Source organism: Bombus huntii, chromosome 7 (assembly GCF_024542735.1).
Source record: "Bombus huntii isolate Logan2020A chromosome 7, iyBomHunt1.1, whole genome shotgun sequence".
In the NCBI taxonomy this organism is placed as follows: Eukaryota; Metazoa; Arthropoda; class Insecta; order Hymenoptera; family Apidae; genus Bombus; species Bombus huntii.
This window is the reverse complement of record NC_066244.1, coordinates 11,298,709-11,326,034: the sequence shown is the minus strand read 5'-3', so window position 1 is coordinate 11,326,034 and position 27,326 is coordinate 11,298,709. Positions and strand designations below refer to the sequence as shown.

The following is a 27,326-nucleotide window of genomic DNA, read 5'->3' as shown; positions in this document are numbered from 1 at the left end:
ATGTTTTTTTTTTTTTTTTTTTAATTTTAAGGTAAAAAGTTGCTCGTTTATATACGGTCCTTCCGTAAAGAGTTTTAGCTAATGAATTTTGCGGTAATTACGAATGAGTAAGAAACTTTTTAGATAACAGTGAGAATGAGGAAGTTTGCTGGATATCGTTGAAGATTTGTATGATCATTCGATGAAGGCAACAATTAAATTGCAACGTGAGTATTTATCTGAAATAGACACTGTACGAAGGTCATGATATTTGTTAGATTTCACAGATGCCAGAAATATCAGAGCTGAACGATGACGACCGAAAATGGTAACAAGATTTCGCACTTACAGCTGTCGCGTGTTGAGAAACAAAGTTCTTCTATGTCATGTCGTTCGTAATGATAGTTGTTAGACTGATAGTTCAATCATGCATGGGACGATTTTAGTACAAATATAAATGAAAAAGGTATGGTTTATATATATATTTTTTGCTCGAAATTCAAGATCAAATTCATTTTATCATATTGCATTCTAGTCGTCAGCATTTTCTTGAAAAATGACGAGAAAGTTCCAATAATTCTTCCAGCTATTTTATGTATAACGTTCTGTTCTTTTTATAACCGGATGCAGCTTACATAGCCCTGCCGTGCCTCCGATAATTGTTTACTGCCGCTCATGCCAGATACCCCAGTAGTCAGTTACTAACGACGAGCACTCTGTCATTGTTACCCAACCATCAACCACCTACTGTTATGATACAAAATGTTTAAATTTGGTAAACATATGACGCACAACGCCAGGCAAATAACCAATACATAGTTTGTTTCGCGGTTTACTGTCATCGCACACAGTGGTGATACTAGTTTCTAGTTGGCACTCGAGCGTTTAACATTCACACTGCTACATATACAAGATGCAAAAGTAGCTGATTGTTTCGCCATCAATGCTCAGTCCAAATCACTGTGCTTAGAAACGTGAAAGGTGAAATTTGAACAATATGCTTTTTTTATAACATAGACACGAGGATTGAAAAGATCTTTGTAAATATAAACCCTAAAGGGGTAAAACAGGTGAACAAATTTTTATTTAGGGAATATCCATATCCCACGTGTCGCTAAACTTGAAAAAGTGAAATCCGGCAAACAAACTCCTTATCAAAAATAAATAAACACGCGTCTGAGTAATTTTTGAAATTCAACTCCTAAATGGTGTTGAAACAGAGGATAACAAACAATAAATTGTCATAAAAACAAATATCGTGCTGATGGGTAGCTGATTTAACGATAAGTGTACAAATATACGACAAATGATTTGTATATAATTTCTACGCGTTGATGTTGAATGTAGTAGAAATTCGATTGCGCGAGTATGTGAACTATAGCGGTGGCTACGTTGAAGCAGGAGAACAGGCGCGCTTGCTACGAGAAATAGCAAATAGCAGCGAGATCTAAAGTAAATTGCTACAAGAAATAAAAATAGCAGGAATAAGACAGAGTGGCGTTGTTTCGAAGAAGAAACATGAGACGAAGGAAGCATGTAAGTATCTTGGAAATGTAATATTGTAGGTGTAAAACATAGCCGTGGTATGAAGAAGAGTTTAACGATCATAACAATTCCGCGGCATCTCTCAAGAAAATGTAAATAATTCTGATGCCTATACGTAATTCTTGTTGATAATTCTGGCTGATCGGACACTTCAAGAATTCTTTACTCTTGTGACAAGAGTTCGGTTTTCGCACATGTGCATTAAAATGATGTAATATTCACGACTTTCCCGTTGTTCCTATACATGACTCCTTTGAGATTCAGACGTTTCTATATTATATGTGTAATAAATATCTTTATCTAACTTTTCAGTTTGTGACCGCTAAGAATATCGATAGCAACAAATATTACACACATTTATAAATATTTTTTATTTCATCGCTGATTTATTGATTCGCTCAACAGAGGAATTATTGTTTTTACTATTAAATATAAAATTACATTTTTCGCATGATGGATTCATGAATGTTTACCATTAGCTGTGTTTTTAACATTGAACAACACGCAATAATTAGTTCTTCGTTCCGTTTTACCAAGATTTTCGATATTTTTGAAGCTACGTTATTGATTCACGTAATTTCATCGGCAAAGGTCGCAGCACAGATCAGTCAATTACACGCGTACTTAATGATTCTTCAAAATTGGTTTTCTGGAAAACAAGGCAATAATGGAAAGCACTTCAGTCTGTATTTGTACGTTCCACTGTTATTATTATTGCATATATATATATAATTTTGCGATTCGTTTCATACTACTGTAATATATATATATATATTATTTTAAATCGTTGCAATAATTTAGAATTAGAAATGAAAGTTTCAACTTCTACTTTAATTTGGTTATAATCGATTATCGATACGTATAATTAGAAAATTTTAATCAATAAACTTCTTCGAAAGGATATTTTTATGCGATGCGACAATTAGAAATGTTAAATCAGGGCATCTAAATATGTAATTTAAATAGAAAAATATGCGAATTAAACACGAAGAAACTTTTGAATTTGATAGGATATCATAAAGATGAATGAGGCTATCCTAGTAACTCATTCGTCGATTGTTTTGCATAAAACTGCAATAATGTGAGCGATGGTAGCAACAGATAATTAATTATTAATAAAAGATAAGATACAGTAAATTTCATCCAGAGGAAGCATTACTTCTGGATAGGGATTTTGCAAATCCTTCAATCTCTGCATTTGTTTGATAAGACCCACATTATGTACTCGTAGGTATACTAAAACAACGTAAGCAGCTATTTATTGTGCAAATGAGGTCTCGGAGAATGCTTGCTGTCTAATTCCTGACCCTAAGTCCCTGTTCCCTTAAAAGGAGATAAAGGGGAAAAAATACGACGCTCGTTTTCCAACGATTACGTTTCACCCTCGACAGGGATCCTTGTTGGTGTCCTAAATGGCCGTCGCGTCGCATCGCGCGACTTCACGGACTAAATGAATGTCAAATGAACAGCCAGCTGTAGCTTGCCCTCATTCAGTTTTGAAGGGAGAAGGGTATCCACGCATGAAATTATTTAAATGAAACGCTTTCACGAGCCTCCCTTTCATGGATTTTGTCGACGAATCAATAATACGTTTCATCCTTTTTTCATTCGCTTTCCGCTGCTTCTTGCTGTTCATTTGTGCGATTTCGTGTTTATCCTGCTATAAAATACTATTAATTTTTTGCAGTTCATACCAGTGCCAGATTAGATTCACTTATAGGGATAAACAAAAGACGCGAGCCTGCTTAAATATATCGTAAGCGATGGATCTGTTTTGTAATTATGTAAGTTATACAAAAAGTCTACGTAAAAAGGTCTGTGTAAAAAGATCTGTGTAAATATTATTGTTATAAAGCCAATTAGGTTTACCTTGGCAATTGTTTATAATTATAGAAAAATACGCATTTCACTGTGGTCTTAGCATCTTATGAAAATGTTCAAGGTTGAAACCTAAACAAGCAGAAATCTTAGCAATTGATTTCTGTTAGTCTGTATTAATTTGTTAATGGGCACATTGCAGGCTGATGGAAGGATAGAAAATACCAAATCTACTAAACAATTTTGCAATTATTCCGATAAGTGATTAAAGTGAAAATTTTTGCATGTAATATTGTATACGTTGTATATAACAATTTTTAATTTATTTTATTGTTTTTATGTTTGCATATAAGAAATAATTACATACAGATTGATTAGATTAAAATGGAAAGTTTAATTGTCCTCTCTCTTGTTGTTCACACTTGTTTTGTGTAAATTAAGTAATTATGTAAATGTGTTAAATAATTTTATCAAACATACGACAGTGCTGCAAAAGTTGCGATTAATTAAAAAATGAGTTAAACTCCAGATCATTTGTACGTAGCTTTTAGTTTAAAGTACAACAATTGCAGTAATTAATTTGACGCGAAATAAACTTTCGGGAGATTCCTCTGGAAGGAATTTGTTAGGGAATCAATAATATCCAAAGTAATCCAATCGCCGCTTGCTAAGGGTGAAACAGCAATCAATCCATTTTCTCCTAACAGCTGTGTATTTCCCAAGAAACAACTAATTACCAGATTTGTAAAATTAACGAAACTACTCCTTTTTCCTCGAAACTCAAGTAAAGCTATAATAGTGTAATTAATGACAAATTGCTTGATTATGGCAAAATTAAATTAGCAGTGTTTTTGTATTGTTTTATAAATTTCATACATTTACTTCCTTAAATATTTAATTGTCGAATAAAAATGTTATTATTCAGAAAAATTTGATACAGTATATCATAATGTATAATAATATTAATTAATTTCGTTTTTACTTCAATTATTAATAACCCTTGATCGAACGTTTTTTCCCGTATGAAAGATTAAATAAATATGATATTAATTTTATTATCATTGATTATTTAGCAAATGATAATCGGAAAGTGCTGAAGTCACGTACGAAATATTCCGAAATAATAATATTATTTATTATCAAATGAATGAAACAGGCATTATATCTCAAGAAATTATTAAAACGAAGATATAATTTTTAATGCTCTTAATAAAAAATAATAAAGAAATACTACAAAATAATATACATATATCCACTATGTAAATATCAAACAAGTACATTTATATCGACATTTCCTATCGAAATTATAAAACAAAACCTTTAAATCACTCAACATAGACGATATTCAATACCACCAGCCTAACTAATTCTCAATATCCTCCTCGTTATAATATGCATACATCACGTTGATAGAACACTCGCTCATTAAATTCTCAAAGGGCAGCTGTACAAGGATCTGTTCGTAAAAATCCGTGAAGAAATCAATAATATCCTGAGCAGGCAAGTTTGTCCTCGTCTGAATGAGTGGTATGAGGGCAATCAGCTTCCTCTCCTGGCGGAGCAGCGGGTGCACACCTATGATTAATCGTCAATTTCGAAGTGGGGTAATACCGTTTTAACGGTACTCAGATATATCGTCGCCTTACCTCCATCCATCGTTCTTACTTTCCTTCTATTTCTCTTTGGCGCGCGTGCTTGCAGGTTCCTTTGCCGTCTTAAAGCAGGTAATGTCTCAAGATTATCGCTATAACGTGTTCCCCCGCGATGTTGTCCGATGGCTTTTCGACAAACAGAAGGATGTAACGAAGAGGATCGAGTTAAATCGCCTATTTTCTTACTAACAAACGAGTTCGGTATAAACTATGAAAGATTCGATATGGAAGAGCCAGGAAGAAAAGTTCTTAAATCTTTTCCCTAACATATTGTCAAACAATGTCTAAACTTATGTTTGCCAGCGATATTGAATTCGAATACATAAAAATCAGATTCGTGATTGCTATTATAAATTAATAATAGCAAGATTATATATTAATTAGTGCACTAGACGGTTTACCTTAACAAACAAGTGAAAATGTATTAGCGTGATAGAAAGAGAAAAAGAATTGAAATATTTGTTCAAATTCATATTAATAATTTCAACGTGTCATTTGATACTACGCTTATGTATTGAAAATAACATATATGATATTCTGCTAATTGCGATGGAATCGATATTAATATAATCTCTGGTAAATTGAACATTATTTATAATAATTAATTTAATTCATTGAATAAAGAAGTATCTTAAAATGTTAATTTTTACTCGTTATAATAGTAACAACAGTAACAATCATACTTGTGATTCATTTTGGAAATAAATATAATATTTTTTGTAAAATGAGGTATGTCAATCTTTTGAAAAAAAAATTATCCCTAGCATGCATAAATAAATTCGTAAGTTTCTAATGAGTGCAATAAATAATTAAAAAATGTATGCGAACAGTTTTTCAGTGCTTTATTCGATTAGCAAGTAACGTGTTTAAAAGTGTGTTATGTATGAATTTAACGTCCATGCAAATAGCGGATCTCATTTCAACGTACATTTTCATGTAAATTTTCTTCAAAGTTTCACCGTTACATTCGCACTTTTTGAAGCTCGGAAAATTCTGGTTTTCGGGCTATGTAATACATAATACATGAAACGGTAGTCACTTGTTTCAAAAGGTTTTGCTTAAAATCGTATTGTAACTAGTTTGAAAAGTTGTCGCATAAAGGATTATTCAAAAGGTAGTAGGACACGCGGAAAGAGGGAAACGAATATCAGTATAACAAAACTCATTGAAATCGCCGCGTCTACGCGTTTCGCTGTTAATTTTTTACAAGCCTTTTTATCCCCTAATAATCTTTTCTATAGCCATTGTTGCGACGGTTGAAAATGAACTATTATCCCTCTGGTTGCGTTACTCTCGTCACAGCCGTACATTCAAATGATTTAGTCGCAAGTCGTGACTACATTCTTGGTCTTTATTGTTCTTTCAAAAGCTACACAATACCTGTATTCATTATTCGTGCAATACGATGATTTGAAATATATCATACTTTAATTAAGATCCAAAAAACGTTTCGTCTCATTCTTCCTTAATGCATGCTTTGTACCATTTCGCTGTGTACTAGCATAAAGAATAAAATTATTTTAATTTATAAAACAGCTCGTGAGCGGTACGATTGATATTGAGAAATTAAGGTCGAATATCGACAAAAATCTAGGAATTTTACGATCCGAGCATACAGATATGCCATGGAGATGGACTTACATTGACCATGTGCGATCAAAGTACGATATTTTTAATCGATATTCATAGCGTTAACTGAAAGAACATTCACGTTTCGTGTTACGATGAATACTCATCGTTTCTGAGAGCGAGAGCCAGAGCACGAGCAAAACGGATTGAAGTTGAGCATCGCATTTCAACTTTGAAATTCCTACCAGTGCAGTGGTGAAGTATTACACAGTGACCGCTAACTTTTACTCAACGGATGGGGAAATACGTTATACCTGCGTATTTGTATCCTATCTTTTCAAGAAAATTTCTACCATTTCACAGAAGTTGTGAAATTGCGTCCCAGTTCGTTCTAAAGTAACTGAAATAAACAGTTCCATCGTTTAGAAGCAATTCAGATGTGAATATCATTTCCAAACTCCAAATCATGCCTATGTTTTATACGTATACGTATAATGGTTTCTAAAGGAAAAATTATTATGATTAAGCACGTTCTTTCTTGATTTTCCATTTAGAGTATCGTCAAGCTGAATCGACAATATCATTGTCAATATTTATTGACTACGCGTGAATTCCTTAAAGGTTCAATGGCAAAAAAAAAAAAAAAAAAAGAAAAGAAAAGAAAATGATGAAAATTATGTGCTACTATCAAGGTTTCAATAATCTTAAATTGTTTTCTCGTTATGAATTTCAGAAAGCGGAACGTTAAGTTTACGCGGCGCGTACTTCGCCTTCCTTTCGCGTTTGACACAAATGTTTATACGTGTCTCGCAGGGCAAAAGGACAAACAAAGCGATAGTTTCTCGAGGGTTACGAAAGGGTGCAGTGTGGCAAGGGAAATAACGCGCTCGAACGAATAAGCCACGATGGAAACTCGTGAACGGAAACTTTAATATTACTGCCACGATTTGAAGAAAGCAAGGGAAAAATTTATTGCCGCGTTTTCAAGACGCCAGTGAATTACAACTCTCCGTCAAAGAATAATGCTGTTAAAATTGTTTTCGCTGCACTGGCGTTAAGACGAATGAATTCGAATAGTGTTTTGTAGTCTAGATATCTCTTAAGTCCGACGGATTACTAGAACGTTGTAATCGTTTTATGTCTGTAATTATAAAGCGACAGCGCAGGAAATTATTGTCGATGAAATTACGATATATTAATAATCACGCTCTCTGATTCATACGACTGATTTTTCGTATATTAAAGCATTGCATATTTTTTACCAATTTAAACATAACAAGCTAGGAAAAAGAATATCACAATTGAACTTGGCTTCGAACGAATTCAATAAATATCTTAGCTTAATTGAAAGATTGTATTTTATTAAACATTAAATATTATAGTAGTACTTCTGAGTAAATCGAAAAATTTTCAGCTAAAAATAATACGTGATTAAATTTTTAAGCGAATGTAAAGAAATATAATTGTACAGCATCCTTTTCATCAGAGTTAATTTATACAATATATAAATTTTTAATTATTGTCTCTGAGAATGAAACAGATATATGTACACACGTAATCCCTGATGTCGAAATTACAAAAATTTCTTTGTACTTTATTTTTTATTAAAAAAATTATTAATATACCTTTTTGGAAATATTAAATGTTACCACGAGTTTTGCAAATTTTCATAATTTTATTCAAATGATTATAAGAAAATAAATTTTTCTAGGAATGAAAGATCGCAAATGAGAATTTTCAAAGAAATAATGAGCATTATGTCGACGCGCGTGTATATACGCACATAATAATACGTACTGTTCGATAGTACAAAATGTGGTTCCTATAAATTTTCTGTAAGCTGAATGCAACGCGAGGTATACCCTCAATACATTAATTGTCAACTTTTGAAACGATTCCAATAGGGCGGAGACTGAGACAGCAGGGGCCGTATACGGACGATCCATTCAGAGTTAAGGGAGCCGCCGTCTATTTATGTGTCTAGCTTCCTCCCGAAAATCTTCATACGGTTGTTGGATAGGAAAGCGCAAACAAAGCGATAGCTTTCCATAGTATGCGGAGATACCGGAAAGGAATACTTGACGGGGGAAAATCTTGAGATACATCCATCCCCGAACGAAGTAGTCGCAAAGAGGAAAAAAGTCTTGCTGGCACAGCGGAAGTCGTGATCTACGCAGGAACGGAGAAACCTCCTTTTCGAGCAGGAGGCCGGAAAGAAAAGGAGTCTCCAGAAAGCTCCTCGTAGAAATTGTCTCCCGAGAATTTACAGTTGCTGCAGCAATTCTTTGGCTCCATTTTTTGCATATGTTCTGCCTGTCACCGACGCCAGTCCAGAAACTTATTTTCGAGCCTCAGCTACCCTACACGTTTTCTCGCGCTCCTCGTAAATCATTGATCTTGTCAGTGTTACGTTCAAGGGAGATCGGCTAGCCGACTTTGCTTCTTCAAATACGTTTTTGAAAGAACGCGTGGGTTGCAAGTGTCCCGTAAATCTGATCGATTATCGAAGGGATAACGAGCGCACACGCGTGTCACTGACTTCGTAGCGATGGAGTGGCAAGAAATAATTTTTTTAGACGCAAGTCACTGACTCCCTTTTATTATTTTAAACCATAAAGCAGGGAAGACGTACGATTTAGCTTTATACTTTATCTTACGGATTTAATTCGATTCTTTGCGCTACAAATGGGAGTTTGGAATGGAAATTCAGCAAAAAGTGAAGCTAAAAGATACGCGCAAGCATTTATTCTTTGACGACCCAGAGAATTATAGTCGTAGGGTGCGTCAGATTCCATACATCATGATGAAAATAATCTTTGCCAAATATAGCTAATATTTTTTATGTAGTTGGCAGTTTTCGCCAACTTTACGATTTTCCATCCCCCATTTTCCGTTTAGTTTGGAGAAATGTCTGAAAGTGATCTCCGCCGTGCAGAAGATATTGTATTAGGAAGGGAAGCAGTTGACGATATATAAAACATCCATATAGAGTAGGTCAAAAACCGATTTGTTTAAAACTCTATAAAACGTATTGAAAATTTTTCAATATCTATGTAAATATCAGCTAAAACGACAAATTTCCGGAGAATAATTTTTTTTTTTCATTCTATAAAGCGAGAGGGATTTAAATCAATTTGCGTGTTATGATATTATATCTTTTAGAAACAGATTTTTTTATATTTTCTTGATAAGCTTAACCTACTACTTTGTAGTAAATTTTTATTCGTATTAAATATCGATGTTATTCATATACGTGTTTAAGCACTAATTTTTTATTAATCGAAGGATTATTATTAAAATTTTGAATTTGTTATAATATATATACATACAGGTAGCAACACATACGTGTGAAAAGTAATACTCTCTATTATTAAACGCCTGAGAATTAACATTAATTTATGATACAAAATAAATAGACGTGAAACAAAGTGTAATAGTAATGAGTGACTACAAAAATTGCTTACCTTAGAATTAACAATCAGGCACATTTCTTTCAGCTTCTTCATGATACCACGACGAGTTCGTTCTTGATTAATGTGCTCTAAGATCCAATCGACGACATCTAAATGAATAAAACATGAAGATATACATAATTTAGGAATAGAACTATATGCGCTACTGCGCGTTCAAAAGTTTGGGTTCACTCTCAACCTTAAGGATTCATAAACGAAAATAAAGTAAAAGGTGGTACAATTCGCTATTTCTTATCTTTACATATTTCATTCTTTTTTGCTTAATTAGCAGCTACGTATACCTCCAATTTTAAAACTTTCCAATCCGGACTTATCTTCATATACTGTAAAATCTCATCGATTTCGTTCAAGATTCAAGCTCATAGGATTCCCTAATTAGTATATAAGATTAAATATGAGGATAAGCATCGTCAAAGCAATTCGAATAAATATAATCTAATAATTATGATATTTGATTATCGTTACGTGTACTAATTTTAAATATATAGAGGTTCCAACATCCATTTCCTAACTTTTCATTACAAAGTCCAAGTTCACCCTCCACCTTTTTGACTAAGCAAGCGATCCAAAACTTTGTATGGTTTTCTAACATCTTTCTTCTTAAAGAATATGTACGACGATAAAATATATGTTACATGACTTGATAAGAATCAATTTCCGGGCGCAATTAATTAAATTTGATTTTCCGGACCACGTTTTAATAGTGCATGGGGATTTCAATAAACGTTCCAGAACTATGAATATCGGTGCTATTTATATCCAATCAATATTATCCTGAATTGATTTGTAGGAAGGGAAGGATAACTGGATCATCGCGGGGTACGTGATTAGGTTAGCTGATAAATGAAGACGTTGTTATCAGTAATTCAATATTACCGACAATTCTCTCTAGCATCTACCAATTTCGGTATCAAGGATCACTCGTGTTAAAATAATGTCATCCTGACTGAAACAACACAGGCAATTTTTTAAGTAATTTCAATATTAAATGAAGGGATATATAGAACATATATCGTTATTATATCGCCTTATCTATGGTAACAAGTTAAAACATCCTACAAATCTGTATTGTAATATATTATTTAATTAATAAGTTTTGTCAAGATAGTGATCCATACTTTAAATATACTATAAATGCCAGAACATTTGCGGTCTAATAACGTAACCCGTATTTCTAAATCATACACTCTTACCTACTTAGTCGGTTTTTCCCTATTAATTATTCGCTGACTGACTTCTTTAAAGACAGTGAATTTAGCCAGTGCAAGATATGAAAGAATGTACGGATACATATATTCATTAGAATTCCCTTCATTAAGTATTCCATTTAGAATGTCCAATAAACATTCTTTGAAGCACATACATTATGTATTAATGCTTCCTGAAAGCAGAGAGATCTTTCCCCTGATAGAATATTTTATTCAATCGCTAGCAAACTAGAACGGGATATAGCTAATCGTCTGCCCTGGCAAATTCAAAAATATCCGGCAAAGTTGTGCGTTAAAGAAGACTCGTAAATCATAGGATTTAGCGAAAGGTAGGACGAGCAACGTACCTTGGGGATACTTGTTAGTCTGATGTTCCATAAAGAGAGTGCGTAACTCGTCCTCCTGGGTTTCGGTCCAGAGGCTGCGCGGAACTTTCTTGTTATCCGTTTCCGCGTTGTAACCCTCGACGACCTCGGTCGCGTCACGAGTGGTCTTCCAGAAGAGCAGCTCCATATACGCTTTCCGGTTCTTTTGCGCGACTTCGATGAAACGTCGGATTATGAAGACTGCGAACTTTTGGAGTTCCTGCAAAGAGGACTCAGCTTTCGTGACTCGAGACAAGCATACTTCCGGTGGCTATTAGATACCATGGCAGACATGTAAATTCGACGATAAAATTCTTTAAGTTAAGAGAAAAATTGCATTCGTGCTACGAATTCAATAGAAAATTATAGGAACTTTGTTGAATAGTTTGGAAATTCCAATCACGATTTGGACTGTATTGTTATCTTAATATAAAAAGTTTAGTAGGGGTGGGACCAAGTGTTTTTGTTTATACTAAATTCTATGTGTTTTTATACGTATATGCATTTAATGCTTGAACGTTTCATTGAGCGAATTTTTGTTGAAAATCTGACCACATAAGTTTCATTCGGCTAGCTATTGTTTATGAATTTTATAAAACATTCTTTTACTTTTCATATAGAACCGTATTTGATGGTCACCAGTTTATTTGGTTGTTCATTGTTACAAGTAATTATTGGTATAATGAAAGAAGGAATGTAAGTTGACATATTGATGCAGTTACAAAGATATAATAATTAAAAATGGAAGATAGTATATTTTGGGAATAATGATAGTTAAACAAAATTTTTGTTGGGAAATAAAATATTTCCTGTTTTTTTTTCCAAATATGCCCACAATCTTAAACTTAAATATTTTTGTTGCAGTGATAATATTTAATTTTTCATATATACATAATCTTGTACCATTTAAATATATATTTTGTACGAGTATTTCATCTATAATATGAGACGCTCAAGCCATTAATTCTACAATTTGTTATTCAGTGAACTAGTATATGAGGAAACTTAAAGAAAAGGTTAGTGACAAGTTACATTGTGTTTTCAAAGAATGAAACTTAGAGTTAAGAAAAATAAATATGAATATAAATAATTACCTTGTGGCCGCCATACTTAGACTCAAGAATTCTCTGGAAAACACGGAACATTGACGCTTGGAATATGAGCCCTGGCATTTTGCAATCCCAGGCTATTCGATGAAGCATCTTGGTAATGTAATGATTCACTTCGTTTGTATTTTTGTCAAATTGCTGCAGCAGAACCAACATTGCTCTCACGATTTTTACATTGGCAAATCTTAAACAAAATATAAAAATCGAAACTAAAATCTTTAGTATATGCTACAAAATCAAATTTAAGGCATTGGGAGGAGAAGTGGATTAATTGTAAGTCGTATCCTTTTCTGAATATCAATTTATGGCATTAATTTATCCCAATGAACTGTATTACACATAAAAATTTGGAGGCATTCGTATTTTCCAAGTCAAACGATAATAATATAACGAAATCAGTTATTAGATTGAATATTCTGTACATTTTCGTATATATTTTGGACGATAAAGCGAATAATATGTAAAATTAAATAACATGTAATATACAATAATATAAAACTAATATCAGGAAAGAACTGATGAATTGCTCAATTTATCGGATATTTGGGTTTGTCCATTTTTCATAGTCAATGTCTCATTTATTAATTGTCTTACCTGTAGATGAAGTCAGAAAATTTGAAATCAGTTTCTACAACTGAAGAATGTGTTTGCGATGCGTTCTCTTCATCTTCCTCTGTAATAATATATTTGATACAATAGTTCGTATTTACAAATACCACAAGCAATTTCGTTATAGAAAGGTGGTAAGCAATATCTTCTTTGTTATCTGTCTAAAAAGATATATTACCTGACTCGTCATCAAGGCTATCAACATTTCCCTCCTCGTGTGTTTTGCTTTGTGTAACAGGATTTTCTTCGACCACTGAAAATCAGAAAATGAAATAAATTTATTCTCTACATCGCTCTACAGACAACACTGAAGGTAGGAAAATATAATAAGCCAATTTTTCTACATTTTCCATTTTGATTATTACAGAGAACTATTTTAATGTGACATAATTAAAAAGATCAAGGATATAAACCTTTTAAATACATGTATGCACGTATATGATAAATCTAGGAGATTTTCTAGAAAATAGTAAGAATACCTGATGGCAATTAATATTTTTGAAATTTTCGAGATGGTAACAAAAATACATATACAACTATAAATATATATATATAAATATATATACAAATTAGGTAAGAGGGTAGTTTCGTAATATTTAAATCGTTTTCATGTAAAAAATGTGATTGTTAACACCGATTATTTTACTATGGTTTCATAACATAGAAATTGGCATTTCCAAAATATTTTATTACATTTAGAAAAGAAGTTCGAGGAAATTTCAAAATGAAACCAGAGAACGAGAAGTTACTGGAACGTTCCAAAGTAACTGCAGAAGTACATTCTGTCATTCCTAGCTTGTCGTAAAAACATGCCAACGATACGTGCAAAATTTCACTAGTTCTTCGTCGAGCGAACACGAAAATTCCCGCAAACAATTGCATGCTTCCCTGGAATACAGACCGACCAGGACGCGACCGGGACGCTGGCACTCTATTCAATTCGACTGTAGAAGAATCAATGGATGTCGGTGGCTAGTGCTTTTTGGAAGGCCATCCGAAGTCCGTACAAATCGTACGTCGTGACTCGGTCTCCGGAAGTGGGGGGATCCCTGGATCGTTCGCTAAAATCTATCGCTCAAAAAATCGAGCCACGCGAAAGGAATAAAAAGATGATAGGAGCGGTCACGGTTGGATTAATTTACGCGAAAAATTCTGAAAACGGCGTCTAGAGCGCAGGAAAACGAAACAGCCAGAGTATTCACACGCGTAAGTCGGAACGTGGAATCCGATCGAATCGGATCCCGTAGGTTTTGGGTTACCTTGTCTTTTTTTTTTCCTCTACGTTGCGGACAACCCGACCAGCGAATTAAGCGGCCGTGGAAAGACGATTACATTTTCGACGAGTCTGTCGAGGTGAGGGCGAGGCAAACCGAGCCAGTCGAGGCTCCGGTGGCCAGGGAAAAATTGCACTCGGCGAAACCGACGATTGGATCGGCACAAAGCTTCGTTACGGGGCAAATTTTCTAAGGCTTCGCGACCGTATCCTTTTTCCTCGCTTTCTGAAAGTCACGTTAGGACAGCCGACATTTCGCTCGGCTCTTCCAATGTCACTGTTAACCCCTCGAATTGCGAATAAGGCTTGACTACCACTAATTTTTAAATTCTTTTTCTATTTTTGTGCTTCATTTCTTTCAGTTGATTGAAGTATTGCCGCTTCGAAGATGGGTATATATTTTTCTTCATAAAAGAGGACCAATAGGTACATATTACAGGCACATAGATTTGCAAGATGCTATAAATAAACTGCAGATATTTATGCAAATGCGTATTTTTACGGACATGACTAAAGAGCAGGGCGCAGGCAAGATTTATTTCGTCTACTGAATGTTACACTGATCATTTCACTATACTACAGTACTAAAATATTATAAATATTATACTATATCTATCTATATTTTTGCGTGTTGCTTTAAATTTCTCATAAATGTAAAAAAAAAGGTTATAAATAACCTTTTGTATATCCATGTGAATATTTGTTTTTATAGAAGATTATCAGCAAAGTGGTATAAAAATATTTTTTTTATTTTTAGAACTTTGTTTATTTTTAAATACGCCGAGAGGAAGTTTTCAACTATTGAATAGTTTCAACAATTTTTTCGAGACCATAGGCAAGATATATATATATTTTCTTTTTTGCATACGTTTTTCGTATTTATTTTGTAAACACATTATCACATTATCTGAACGAAATCTAAAAATTTGCCAAGAGTGAGATACTAAGCAAACATTGTACACGATACGAATATATTAGACCTAAATGGTCTTTAAAAGTAACCGTGAGAAGTATTTTAAATCATCGTGTAAAGTTTTAAACGTGTTGTGTTTCTCTAGCCAAAGAAAACTTTTCCCGCCGGCCAAAGAATTCAGTTTGCCCAAGTGACGTCGACGACTATGCTATTTTAACCAGAAGTTTTAATTGTTCCCTTCCGCGGTCTTCTGAACTCGGTACACCGGTTGCGGATAAAACAAAAAGGTGAAAGAAGCGGCGACGTTTTTGTCTTAAATTAAAAAATGTTTCCTCGGTTTGAAGAACTAGAAAAGTCTCGTTTACGGTGGCAGTGTCATATAATCGTAAAAATGGTTGGTTAATGTCCAAATATTTTCGTGATTTATTGTATAAATATTGCATCGATCTTCTTATGCAGATTTATAAATAGTAAAACTATATAATACGAGTTTTAAGTAAAAATGAAATTTATACTCGTACAATGAGTTCTAATCACATTAGATGTATTTAACCTGAAATTTTGTCAATATACCAGTTATTATTTAATCCGATTTAAATCAGATACGTGTAATGGTTTTGTAAAATGTTAATGCTCGCAAATATGTATATTTGATGGATATTAAAATATTTCAAAATAGTAATTAAATTGGAAACATATATTTGGATACATGTTTAAATTGTAATATAATATAATTTAATATAACAATTCGCGCAAATTAATATATATGAAATATGCAACCTACGTATCCTTAATGTGCATTATATTAAAATAACAATAATATTTTGCGTGAGAATTAAACACCGATTTGACGGATCAATAACGAGGTATCATCCGATGAAAAATTCATATACTCCGATGGCGCGATAATGACATCGTCGTTCAAATTTTTACATCTTATAAACGCACGTCAGAAGATGTTAATATTAATCTGGATTTATTCGTGAAACGAAAGGATCAACGTGAATCTCTTCTATGGATAAATCCACAGCTGTATCTTGGCTCGTATGTCATTTCATCATCGGTTCATCGATTTAAATCATAAATTCGATCATAGAAGGAAACAAATTACAGCAGGAAAATTATGAATTTCTGAAAAATTGATCACGTTTCAGCGCTGATGCTTTATTCATTCCCTACAATCGAATAAAGCATTAATCTCGTTTGTTTGGCCACTTGCGCGTGATGAATTTAATAATGTCCCGTCTCTTTCGTATTCTGCTTCGCAGAGATAGTCGGTTCGCAAATTAACGATGTGAGCCGACACGTTGAAAAATATCTTCGGATCGAAGAAATACGATTCAATTGATACGTCAGTAAAATTATTTTATTACTAAATTAACCTTCTATTACCAATTATATGTAGAGATATCTTGAACAATGAAACATTCTAGATAGGAAATTTTAATTATGGAGGACGGCATAGATGATTCAATATATTTTAGGTTTTTTTTTTATATTGTTAAAAATATGTAACGATCATCGTATACAATGTCCATTTTTTGACGACATTCAAAATATTGATTACACAGGGAAAACAGTCTTGGTGTTCATTATACTTATATGTAATTTTGCATACGATTGTAAACAAAAGGAGTACGAGTAACGATGATATAATCGTAATGGCATCAGAAGCGAGATCGGAGCAAGATCCATTTTTGGAATCAGGATATGTTTGATGCAAATAATCGGCGGAAGGAAAAACATCGTAGGGTGCAACAGGACAGTTGCCATAGATAGATTAATTTCTGATAAATTGCATAACCGAATTTAAATGCTACAGTCGACAATACGCAATATTGTAAGTACTTTGTGTAAGCAGCATACAAGAAAGCGAGAAGCGAGAATGAGAGATGTAGAACATGTGAGTGTACAGAATACGATAAATTCACTAAATGTAAATGAAAGGTGTACAAGTGACGGTGATAGTAGAAATCGTAACAACGTATTAATAGAAACAGAATCGATTATTTGGTATTTCGATATCACGTTAACGGATTTATAGGGAAAAGTTTGTCGGCCAAGAATTAATGTACCCATGTCGGAGACGAATATAAAGAATTGGTAATACGTTTGTTGAAATTAAAGGAAATCGATAAAAAAATTTGTAATATATGCAGTATAAATTCAGTTTCTCATAGGTATTAATCCTACATTTTATAAGAACGCGCAGCAGTTTAAAACCGAACAAAACATCGTCAATCTGTTTCTACGTTTCATCGAACAAAAAACCAATCCAATATCAATAATTTTTCAATAAAACGTTCATGAGCTTATATGTGAATTAATTCGATATTTTTTCCTACTTTTTTTTATTTCTTGAACGTAGCGAAATCGTTTTGTGGAAAAAAACTTGGCACATTCTGTATATTATATCATGTATTACGATATGCTATAGCGAAATAAGTGACAGTATTTCAATAATGTGTGACAAGGAATATCAAATTCACATGCCAACTAACGTGTTAGGCATAATTTCGATAAGAGCCACCATTGTGTGTAAATGTCATCCAGCGAAGTCGACTTGGAGAGTCGAAGCGTTGAAACATTTATCGTCTCGATTCATAGTTAGCTGCCGAACGTATTCATCAGCCACGAAATCGGATTAAAGTTTTATTGTAGCGGAGACGTTATGCCAGTTATTCGTTTCTGATTGCGAATTGCTTCGTATTTTAATCGTATCTATTCATATACGATTTCCATTCCTCTTGTATTGTTCTAAAAACAAGTTATTTTATTTTAAAAAATATGTAAAATTATCTACGCGCAAATTTTTATAATTTTTACGGGTATTTAGAATTATGTAAAAAATATTATTTATTTAAATTATTGAATTCACTTTGTCACCCTCGTAATCAACTTGTTGATTAAATTAAATTTCAGCAAATGTATTATACATGCATCTTAAAATACAGATGTTGTTGTATCTGTGTGACGTGACCGTTAATTAAAATTTATTGGTATACATTCAGCGGATTCGTCTCGGATTCTGTTACGTTAAATCTAATCCTGATCTAATCCTAAAGTATAACCTTGTTAGATACAAGGGAGTTGTAATGTAATTCATAGATATACTAGAATTGTAAGGGTTTCGAACATTACCTAGGGATTGCATATCTATACAAGAGTTCCGAAACTGAACACGTTCGACAATGTTCTATCAAAGCTCTTTGAGATATTAGGAACAATATATATATATATATACATATAGAGATATATATGTGTATGTCTATGATACATATATATCGTAGTTTGATCCATTTCTCGCTTCGAGTACCCATTATATTAATTCATGTATATTTTACATAGATTCCCAAAGATATTCTTTTTATTTCCTTTCTCCATTAATGTGTTTCATGAAAATAATTTTCATTTTATAAAATAAAGGACAAAAACTATACTTAGCTGTAACTAATGAACTCTAAAAGTTTTTCAGCTAAATATTATACATATTTTACACTTTCTCTCTCTCTTTTTGCGATAAACCAGGATGAAAGATTATAAGAAATGGGTACACTGTTTTTTATTTGTTTACATTCTTTGCGGTAGTTTTTTCTATTATTGGCTAGTATACTTGTTATGTACTTCTTAAATAGTAGGCTGCTTGAAAAGGTGTCTGTACACGAAAATGATTGATAAGCGACTTTTGGCAATATTTATGTTTTTCACTCTAGTTATTCGTCTAACTTCATTTTATGATTTTCGAAATGTTCGCTTTATCAGGTACTATCATTTCCTTACAAATTCCTCTATTTTATGATCGAATTAATCGATAACGATAAAATAAAATTTTAACAATTATAATAAAATCACGCTATAATATATAATATATCACATCCTATGATATATATGATTTACGATAAATAGATATTATAATATATAATATGTTCGTATAAACTTTATATTATAGGGTAAGGAAGCGCGTAGTAGAACGTAGTAGCATCACGTTACCAAAGCCCGGCACATCTGATAGATCAACCACTTATGTATGTACGTACATGTATGTAGTAGATTCTCTCGGATCAACGATTACCAACGGTGCATGGCCAAAGTCTCCTGATAACTCAGGTTATGTCTCGTTACAGGCTTATCGATCGACTCTACAATTCTATGGCGACGTATAATGGTGCACCTGCGTGTACACAGGTGTGTGTATGTGTGGGTATGCGTATACAGGTGTTTCAACTATACAAAGGCAATTTACAAGCGATTATAATGTTGCTCTTAACACGTCCATGACAACAGAATTTCGACATATCATTGCTTTATGGACAAACTCACAGTTTCCTTTCATTTCACGAAATCATATGTATTTAATAATAACGATTCTAACTATATTATAACTATTGTGTGAAAACGCATGTTTTTCTTTTTTTTTTTAATTAAACAGTAACATTTTTAGCGTATTCTCTCTATTACAAGAATGAAAACGGTTTAATGGATATAAGTTGCACAATATTTTATTTTCGCGCTACAAAGGAACTCTTTGCAATGAATTTCTCAGAAATTTCCAGCCAGACTGTTGCAAAGTGTTTCTTTAGCAGACTACAAATTGAAGCGATTTTACAGAGAAATACCGTTATACGAATATCGATTGGATTATATGTGTAAACACAAATTTTATTCGCGTTAATTTTACCAAATTAATCGTTACAATTCTCACAATCTATGTAAGTAATACGCAGTAAAAAGAACTTTGTCATAAGGACGAGAACAAAATGAATTATAAGACAGAAGGAAAAATAAATATTCTAAATTGAACTAAACGGTAAGATCAATAAAATACATATATACATATATATACTAACAAAGATTTCTTATTAATTTTAGGAACACGAAAAATACACCTCGATATAATAACTGAGAGGAGAATATATCTATAGAACCTACGGTAATTTACCAAAGTACTCACACCATACATCTTTTGGAACAAACATAAGAACCAATTCAATTATTAAACTTGAATCTGTACCTGTGCATTGTGTTCAGAACTGATCCAATTAGTCAGATTTATTTGGTTATCTGTAAGTAGTAAATAACGCGAACCTATTCTATAATCAATTCCAAATATTCTGATAATTTCCGTAGTGAAATACTGTAATGCACGACTATTTTGAAACCACATACTACACGTTTTCTCTGCGCTGCAGTATATTTAAAATGATAGTATGAAACATCGTAATGGTACGACAGTTAAAATTGAACGTTTCAATGAATAATAAAAGTGATGTTACTGGGAATGTAAATGCTTAAAACGTAACAGTCACACAACTTCGTAATAAATGTTCCATAATGCATACAGCAGTCGAGAAAGTAAACTAATTTATCGAACGTGCGACAGTGGTTACATAATGTAGTACAATCTATAATTTTCCGAAGATTTATTGTTCAAATTAAATGGACTGAGCCCGCCGGTGATTAATGGTAACGATTACAACAGCAATTATTCAATTTTTAATTTATTTTAATATGTTGGACAGGAGTGTAATTGTTATTGATGTATACGTGGAAATGAATGGAATACGTTGCGAAGTTTTATTCGAAATACATGTATAGTACATTTTAGAGGAGAACAATATGATAATAACAATGCGATTTGCATGATATACACACAGATGTATACTGATTTAAATATAAATTTAATTGTAAATTTGGGAGCTCTATTGATACAAATATTTAGAAAAAAATTTATACAAATATTTATATTATATTTAAATAATATCGTATATAAAAATTACTAAATCATTAAATGGAGTAAACACCTGTATTATTACCATTTATTATTCAATTTTAACTATTATCTCAATAGCTACGGTAGTATCAAAATAACAGGAAATGTTAGATAGCCCATTCTTAAGTTTAATTTCAAATGAACATTTAAACATTTTAAGTACATTTTATTTTATAAACACAAATAAAAGTTCAATACATGTTTTTCGAATTTTAGATCAATCTTTAATTACTGTGTTACGCTATCTTTATAGAATATGTACCTTTCGATCCTCACATTGTTCTTTTTTTATAGGACATTCTTGCAATGCATATATTAGGAATTTTTAAAACGATCATGTTAATATTAATATATAAATTGTTTAATTACCTTATATTGCAAGACTAGCAATATATGCAGATAGTTCGAAACTTTAACATGACAGTGTATAGTCGTTTATTATGTTTCTAAGAACCATGGTGCACAATCCTCTGAATTAATTTGCGATGTTTCTGCTACCATTCTTGTCGTAATTACCTCAATAACAATGTATAGTAGTTTAGTAGTAGAAGTTTTGCCGCTCACGTTTGAGCTGAGTGATATTAGCCTTATTATCTTACTGCAGGCAAATTGATATTAGTGTGTACTACTGCCGACAGTTGAGACAATTCTAGAATAAGATAGTAAAACAACCGATTTATTAATCTTTACGCAAGGTGTTTTACTTTAATCAATTTACTTTATTTAGTTAATTTAAGTGCGAATATCGCTGAAAAATTATAATGGTTTACACAATTTTTCTGAAAAACACATAGATGTACAATATGTGTCCCATAGCTTGTGCACTTGATTATAAAATAAGAAACTGTACATACAATTTTGTTTTTACACGGTAGATAGGTTTCTGAAAAAATTGTGGAAAAACAGATCGTATAAAGAATATAGAGTATGCATGAAAAAATGTACAGTTCCGCAGATGAAAATCCAGTACAAACAATAAATTATTATCGAACAAAGTCTATCAAAATTTCAAAATTTCTATCAAAATATTTGATTAAATCTTCATTTAATTTCTATAGTTTTGAACATATGTTGTTGCATAAACTTATAAAGATAATTGTATCTACCTACATATTGAAAATTCAAACAACGAAACAAATAATGAAAGCTTTTTTGATTCCTTTTATTAAACGCTTCTGACTTTAAACACGAAATGAACGATCAAAACTAACGTATGTATTGGAGACAAAATTGAGCAGAATTTCCTCGTAATTCGATACATTGGACTGAATTTTGTTCAAAAATTTTATTCAATATTTTGGAATAATTTTTTCACGCAGAAACATCCTTTTGTCGATCGTACTACGATAGCTGGGAAATCCGGTACCATTTAAATTGCGACATTCAATACTGAAATTTCACTAAGAACAATTGCCCAATTCGACGATTGCATTATTAGACCCATAGGAACACATAGAATGGAAGAGCGCCCGCATCGCAAGTTCGACAATCGTTTATCATCTATCCTATATCACCTGTCGTCAACCTTGTATAGACGTATGCATCATACGATCCGTTTGTCCAACGTTCGTGTAATTGCAGCTTAACACGTTTACCATTGAGTGGATCTGATATGCTACCGTTTATGACAGTGCAAATGAATTACGAGTTAGCATTGTAGTTAATTAAACATATTATCTACGATCTTTTTAAGGAATCGGTGAATTATGAATTTAAGTTAGTTACTACAAAATACAGCATAATAATAAATATTACTACTTACAGTACACGTTATTATGTATATTTAATACAGTATTAAACATTAGCAACATTAACGTCGTTTATCAACTCGGAAGAATCTGTTTAATCTAAATTATAATTTAGAAGTTAAATACTCGAAAATGAAGATGAAGAGTTTATCAACTAATAACAATAATTCCATATAGTTTGACAATTACAACTGTAAGTTTTAATTTTTAGATTCTAAAAATTACCGATGTAACATTCTATTATGCGTAGGTAACTATGATGATTACGAAGAATAAAATTATTGCAGTTCGATTTATCTGTAAGAATAAATCTTATCAAAAATAAGCAAATCTTCAATTCTTCTATCTTTTGAATGGTAGTGCATGTTAATAAAAAAACAAACTTTACATGTACAAAATCCGTCTCTATGTAGATTTATATGTACGAAACCGACATCCGTAGATATTCATATGTACTGTGATACCTATATAAAATTTATACTATATTACAATCCTAAACCACCATACATATGTACAGACGTACATAACATATCCCCTTTACAAGGTATTCTCATAAATTTTATGATTTCTAATTTATATACATCTACAAACATCATCAAAATAAATTGATACACATATCACAAAAGTACAGGATGACTCAAATCTGAGATATAAGCACTGAACACATCAGACTGATAAAACTGTATATCATCATCTACTTGCAGCTAAGAAAATTTTCAATTTCTTAATCTTTTCCTTCGATCTCACGGATTTGATCGTTCCCCCTTAAACACGCCGAATTGCACCTACTAATCGTGGCATAGTCTACTCATAGATAATATTCTACGTTCCACGACAACAAATTATAATTAAGGTACTCGAGTGTTCTGCGCGGTACTTGATACCGATCTCTTGTTACGTTCGCGATCTTGATTCCCGAAACATTAAATTAGGCGGTATCGCGAGCGTGAACACGAGGGTGGCGCATTATACGATTGCGTTACTCGGGTAATAAGTGTTGCCTAGCGTACATGGTGGCTAAGTAAATAGGCTGGAGCTCGGCCTATCAGGAGTTCCCCCGCTTGAAAATAAGAGACACTGGGATGGGGCAGAAATAGATAGATAGGGGGTTGCGCTGGTAAAGGGGCTGAAGAGGGGTAGAGGCGAAGGGATGAAGGGTAACTCGGTTTATTGTAGCCGAGACGGAAACTCTGGCGCAGCGCTCCGGTGTAATTTGTGAGAAGATAATAACCGTCGGCCATGGACGCAGGTATTGAGGCTGTTCTCTTTTTTATTCACACTATGTATTGCATTTAAAAAAGGCAATCTCCGAAATAATTTGCGCGGTATCGGATGGTCGGTTTTCGTCGTGCGGCCACGCGCTTCCCGGAAATAATGCGGAAGAGTAAGTGACGGAAGCGGACAGAAACCAGACAGAGTTAACCGCGTTGCTGTGAGCGAATCGGTTTACAACTAACTGTTTGTTATTTAATCGTTGTTAACTGTGGTATTGCTCTTTATTCGGTATATGTTACAGATATCTATTAGCTTCCTACGTGACGATAGACGATAGATGTACAAAATTTTGACTTCGACTTTTGCTTTTACTCGGTAATAATGACGCGTGGAAGTTGAATTATTTTATTTTTATTAACTGCTAACTATTAGTTAGAATATAGGCTAAGTTTCTTCTATAAAATATTAACATTAGAGTTTTAAAACTAGTTTGTGTATTGATAATGTGATCAGATGTTATAATTTATAAATTTAATGTAATAAATATTTATATATTGTTCAGTATCTTCCCACAGTTAGAGTAGGGACAGATATTTCACATTTCATTAATCTTAAACTAATCTTAACTAGTCTTAAATTAATAATTCTGTTTTATTTCCATCGATCGTAGTTACAAGTATTTGCTACCCGATATATTACCAGGCGTAGTAGAAGCTACCTACATATTTGTAACGTAAAAAGGCAGACATAAAATAGAATCGAATAAACGGATGAATTTCTTTAACAATTGTTACATTTCAAGGGATTATTTATAAGGTAATGTTGCCCGTTTCCTTCGAGGAACCACGAAACACGTTCCCATCTTTCGTTGAGGAGAACTTATCCTCATTATTATAACGGTAACGTGGTTTTTAGCAAGCTACAGTTAACCAGCTTATTAACGTAATTAACGCACAGAGAATCCTCGAAAGGGGAAACTTCCGGTGTCGTCGCATGAAGAAAAGAGGTTTCGCCCCCTCGCAATTTGATACGCGCCACAAAGCGACCAGCAAGATGACGTTCTGTACTTCTATGGGACGTCCTTAGAGCGCTTTTTAGAATGTGAGCACAGGCTGCTCTTTGTCCGTGTATCGTAGCGCGAGGGTTAAAGTTAAAAAAGCTTTGATGTTCGGCCTCTGCCAGCCTTTGAATGTAAACGGCGAGCCGAAGTTTTTTCGTGTTACATTCTGCGGATCAATATACTTTCAAAAATGCTTTAATTTTGGCCGTTTATAAAATTTTTTATTTACACGCTTTGCACACTCGTTGAAAGCTTTCAACAATCTTTTATAAACGACGATTCAATGACGCACTGAAGCTATTGTATTTTACCAAACAGTGTAGGAAGGGATGTTTGGATCGTTTAGATCTTCGATAAATTAACGAAGAATTAATTGTTGTTCAGTAAAGCGGAATAAATTTAATCATATCGTACTAATTGAAAACAAGGTTTCTGATATAAAATGATGTGTAGGTGTAAGAGTAAGTGAACGGAAAAAAATGTACATGTGTGTGTAGATACCATGTTACAGAGGCAAGATTGAATCAAATTTACGTGAAATTGATTTGAAATATAAAGGAAAACATATATTGGCCGTACTTCTTTCTTTTTACAGAAAAACAATTTTAAAATTAAATATATCGCAGGCTAATTTCATATTATTGAAATTGCGTTTCCATTTCGTTTTATTTATTCTAAGATCAAATACGCGTTTCTATTTCAATTTTTAACATGGAATATCATAGATTTATTAGGTATTTAAAAAAATATATGTTTTTGGACTTAATAGGCTTTTCTTTATATTTTTCCTTTAATCTACAAATTGGAAAATTTATAAATTTCTTTTTGACGTTGCAATACACTTTTCATCGAGAAAAATTCTAAATGTCGAGATTACAGCAAAAAAATGATCGCTCTCATTTTATTAGATTTTCGATGCTTTGGTCATTGGTTGCTAAGTGAGTGAAGATTCGAACATATTTCAATATTTCAACAATTTACGACCTTTCATGCGCTATTTACCTTTTTCTTAGCCCGAGAATTCTTTAGAGATAATCGATAAACCGATGTATTATTACCGTTTGATCGGATTGTACTGATACCTAACTAATCTATACAATTCACGTTTCGTTGTAATTTACGAACTAAGAATGAAAAAAGACTCGAGAAGGATTAGTGAATTATTAACTCGAAAGTGTATTTCTCAGTATTCAATCAGCCTCATTGAAAAACTCTCGTGTTTCGTTTTCAATTTTAAATGAAATACACTTTTAGTAAATCATACCTAATTTATCAAAATATATATTTTCTTGCAGCTTTTCATATATTCTAAACTTAGTGCTTACTTGTAAGTCGTTATTAATAACGAATATCTTTATTTCTATTTTGTGAGCTACGTTTTACGTTTAAATTACTAAAATTATGTCACTAAATAATGTATTCTATGTTGTAATTTTCACTTCGTTAATTTGTGTTTATTAATTTATACGTACGTCAGGTGATGTCAAAGATTAAAATTTATAATTCAAAATACCTATTATCCGTACTATTTCTAAAAACATATTCATTCGTTATACATATGTCGTTTTATAACGTGTAACATTTGTTGGTTCAGAAACAGGTGTTACTTAAACAAGTTGTAAACTCGTCAAATATAGACACGAAATAAATATAAAATATTCCTTGACAAATCTAGTTTTATAAAAACATAAATATGTGGAATATAAAGATGCATTGTTGAAGTATTATCAGCTATATAAATCGATCAGAGGTTGTATTGATCGTACTTGATTGTCGAAAGTATTTGTGACATACATATGATATTTACGTACATAGAACAGGAATTTGTGTGCGAATAGTTTGTTCAATCTTCTCATAGACCACTTATTTCATATTAGAAATTCAAAGGAGAATTCTGTGCCTTTCATTTTACTGTCAACAGCAGTATTTCAGATGAAGATATCGAGTGTTGATAGCTCATTTTGTTTGGTATATAACTCGGAGAACGATCGTGAATATAATATCAATAAAGCGCATATTT

The 27,326-nt window shown here is 32.7% G+C and overlaps 1 protein-coding gene across 2 annotated transcripts in view; it reads right to left on the bottom strand.

Moving 5' to 3' along the window:
- The window catches only part of LOC126867987 (protein timeless homolog), a 264,044-nt gene that overhangs the window by 7,556 nt on the left and 229,162 nt on the right, over positions 1-27,326 (bottom strand). For both annotated transcript variants that reach the window (XM_050623096.1, XM_050623097.1), the window contains 5 exons: positions 13,506-13,580; positions 13,313-13,391; positions 12,704-12,902; positions 11,592-11,829; positions 10,028-10,125 (listed from right to left, as the gene is read on the bottom strand). In XM_050623096.1, coding sequence (XP_050479053.1) covers positions 10,028-10,125; positions 11,592-11,829; positions 12,704-12,902; positions 13,313-13,391; positions 13,506-13,580 — 689 coding nt within the window. The remainder of the gene's footprint in view (positions 1-10,027; positions 10,126-11,591; positions 11,830-12,703; positions 12,903-13,312; positions 13,392-13,505; positions 13,581-27,326) is intronic.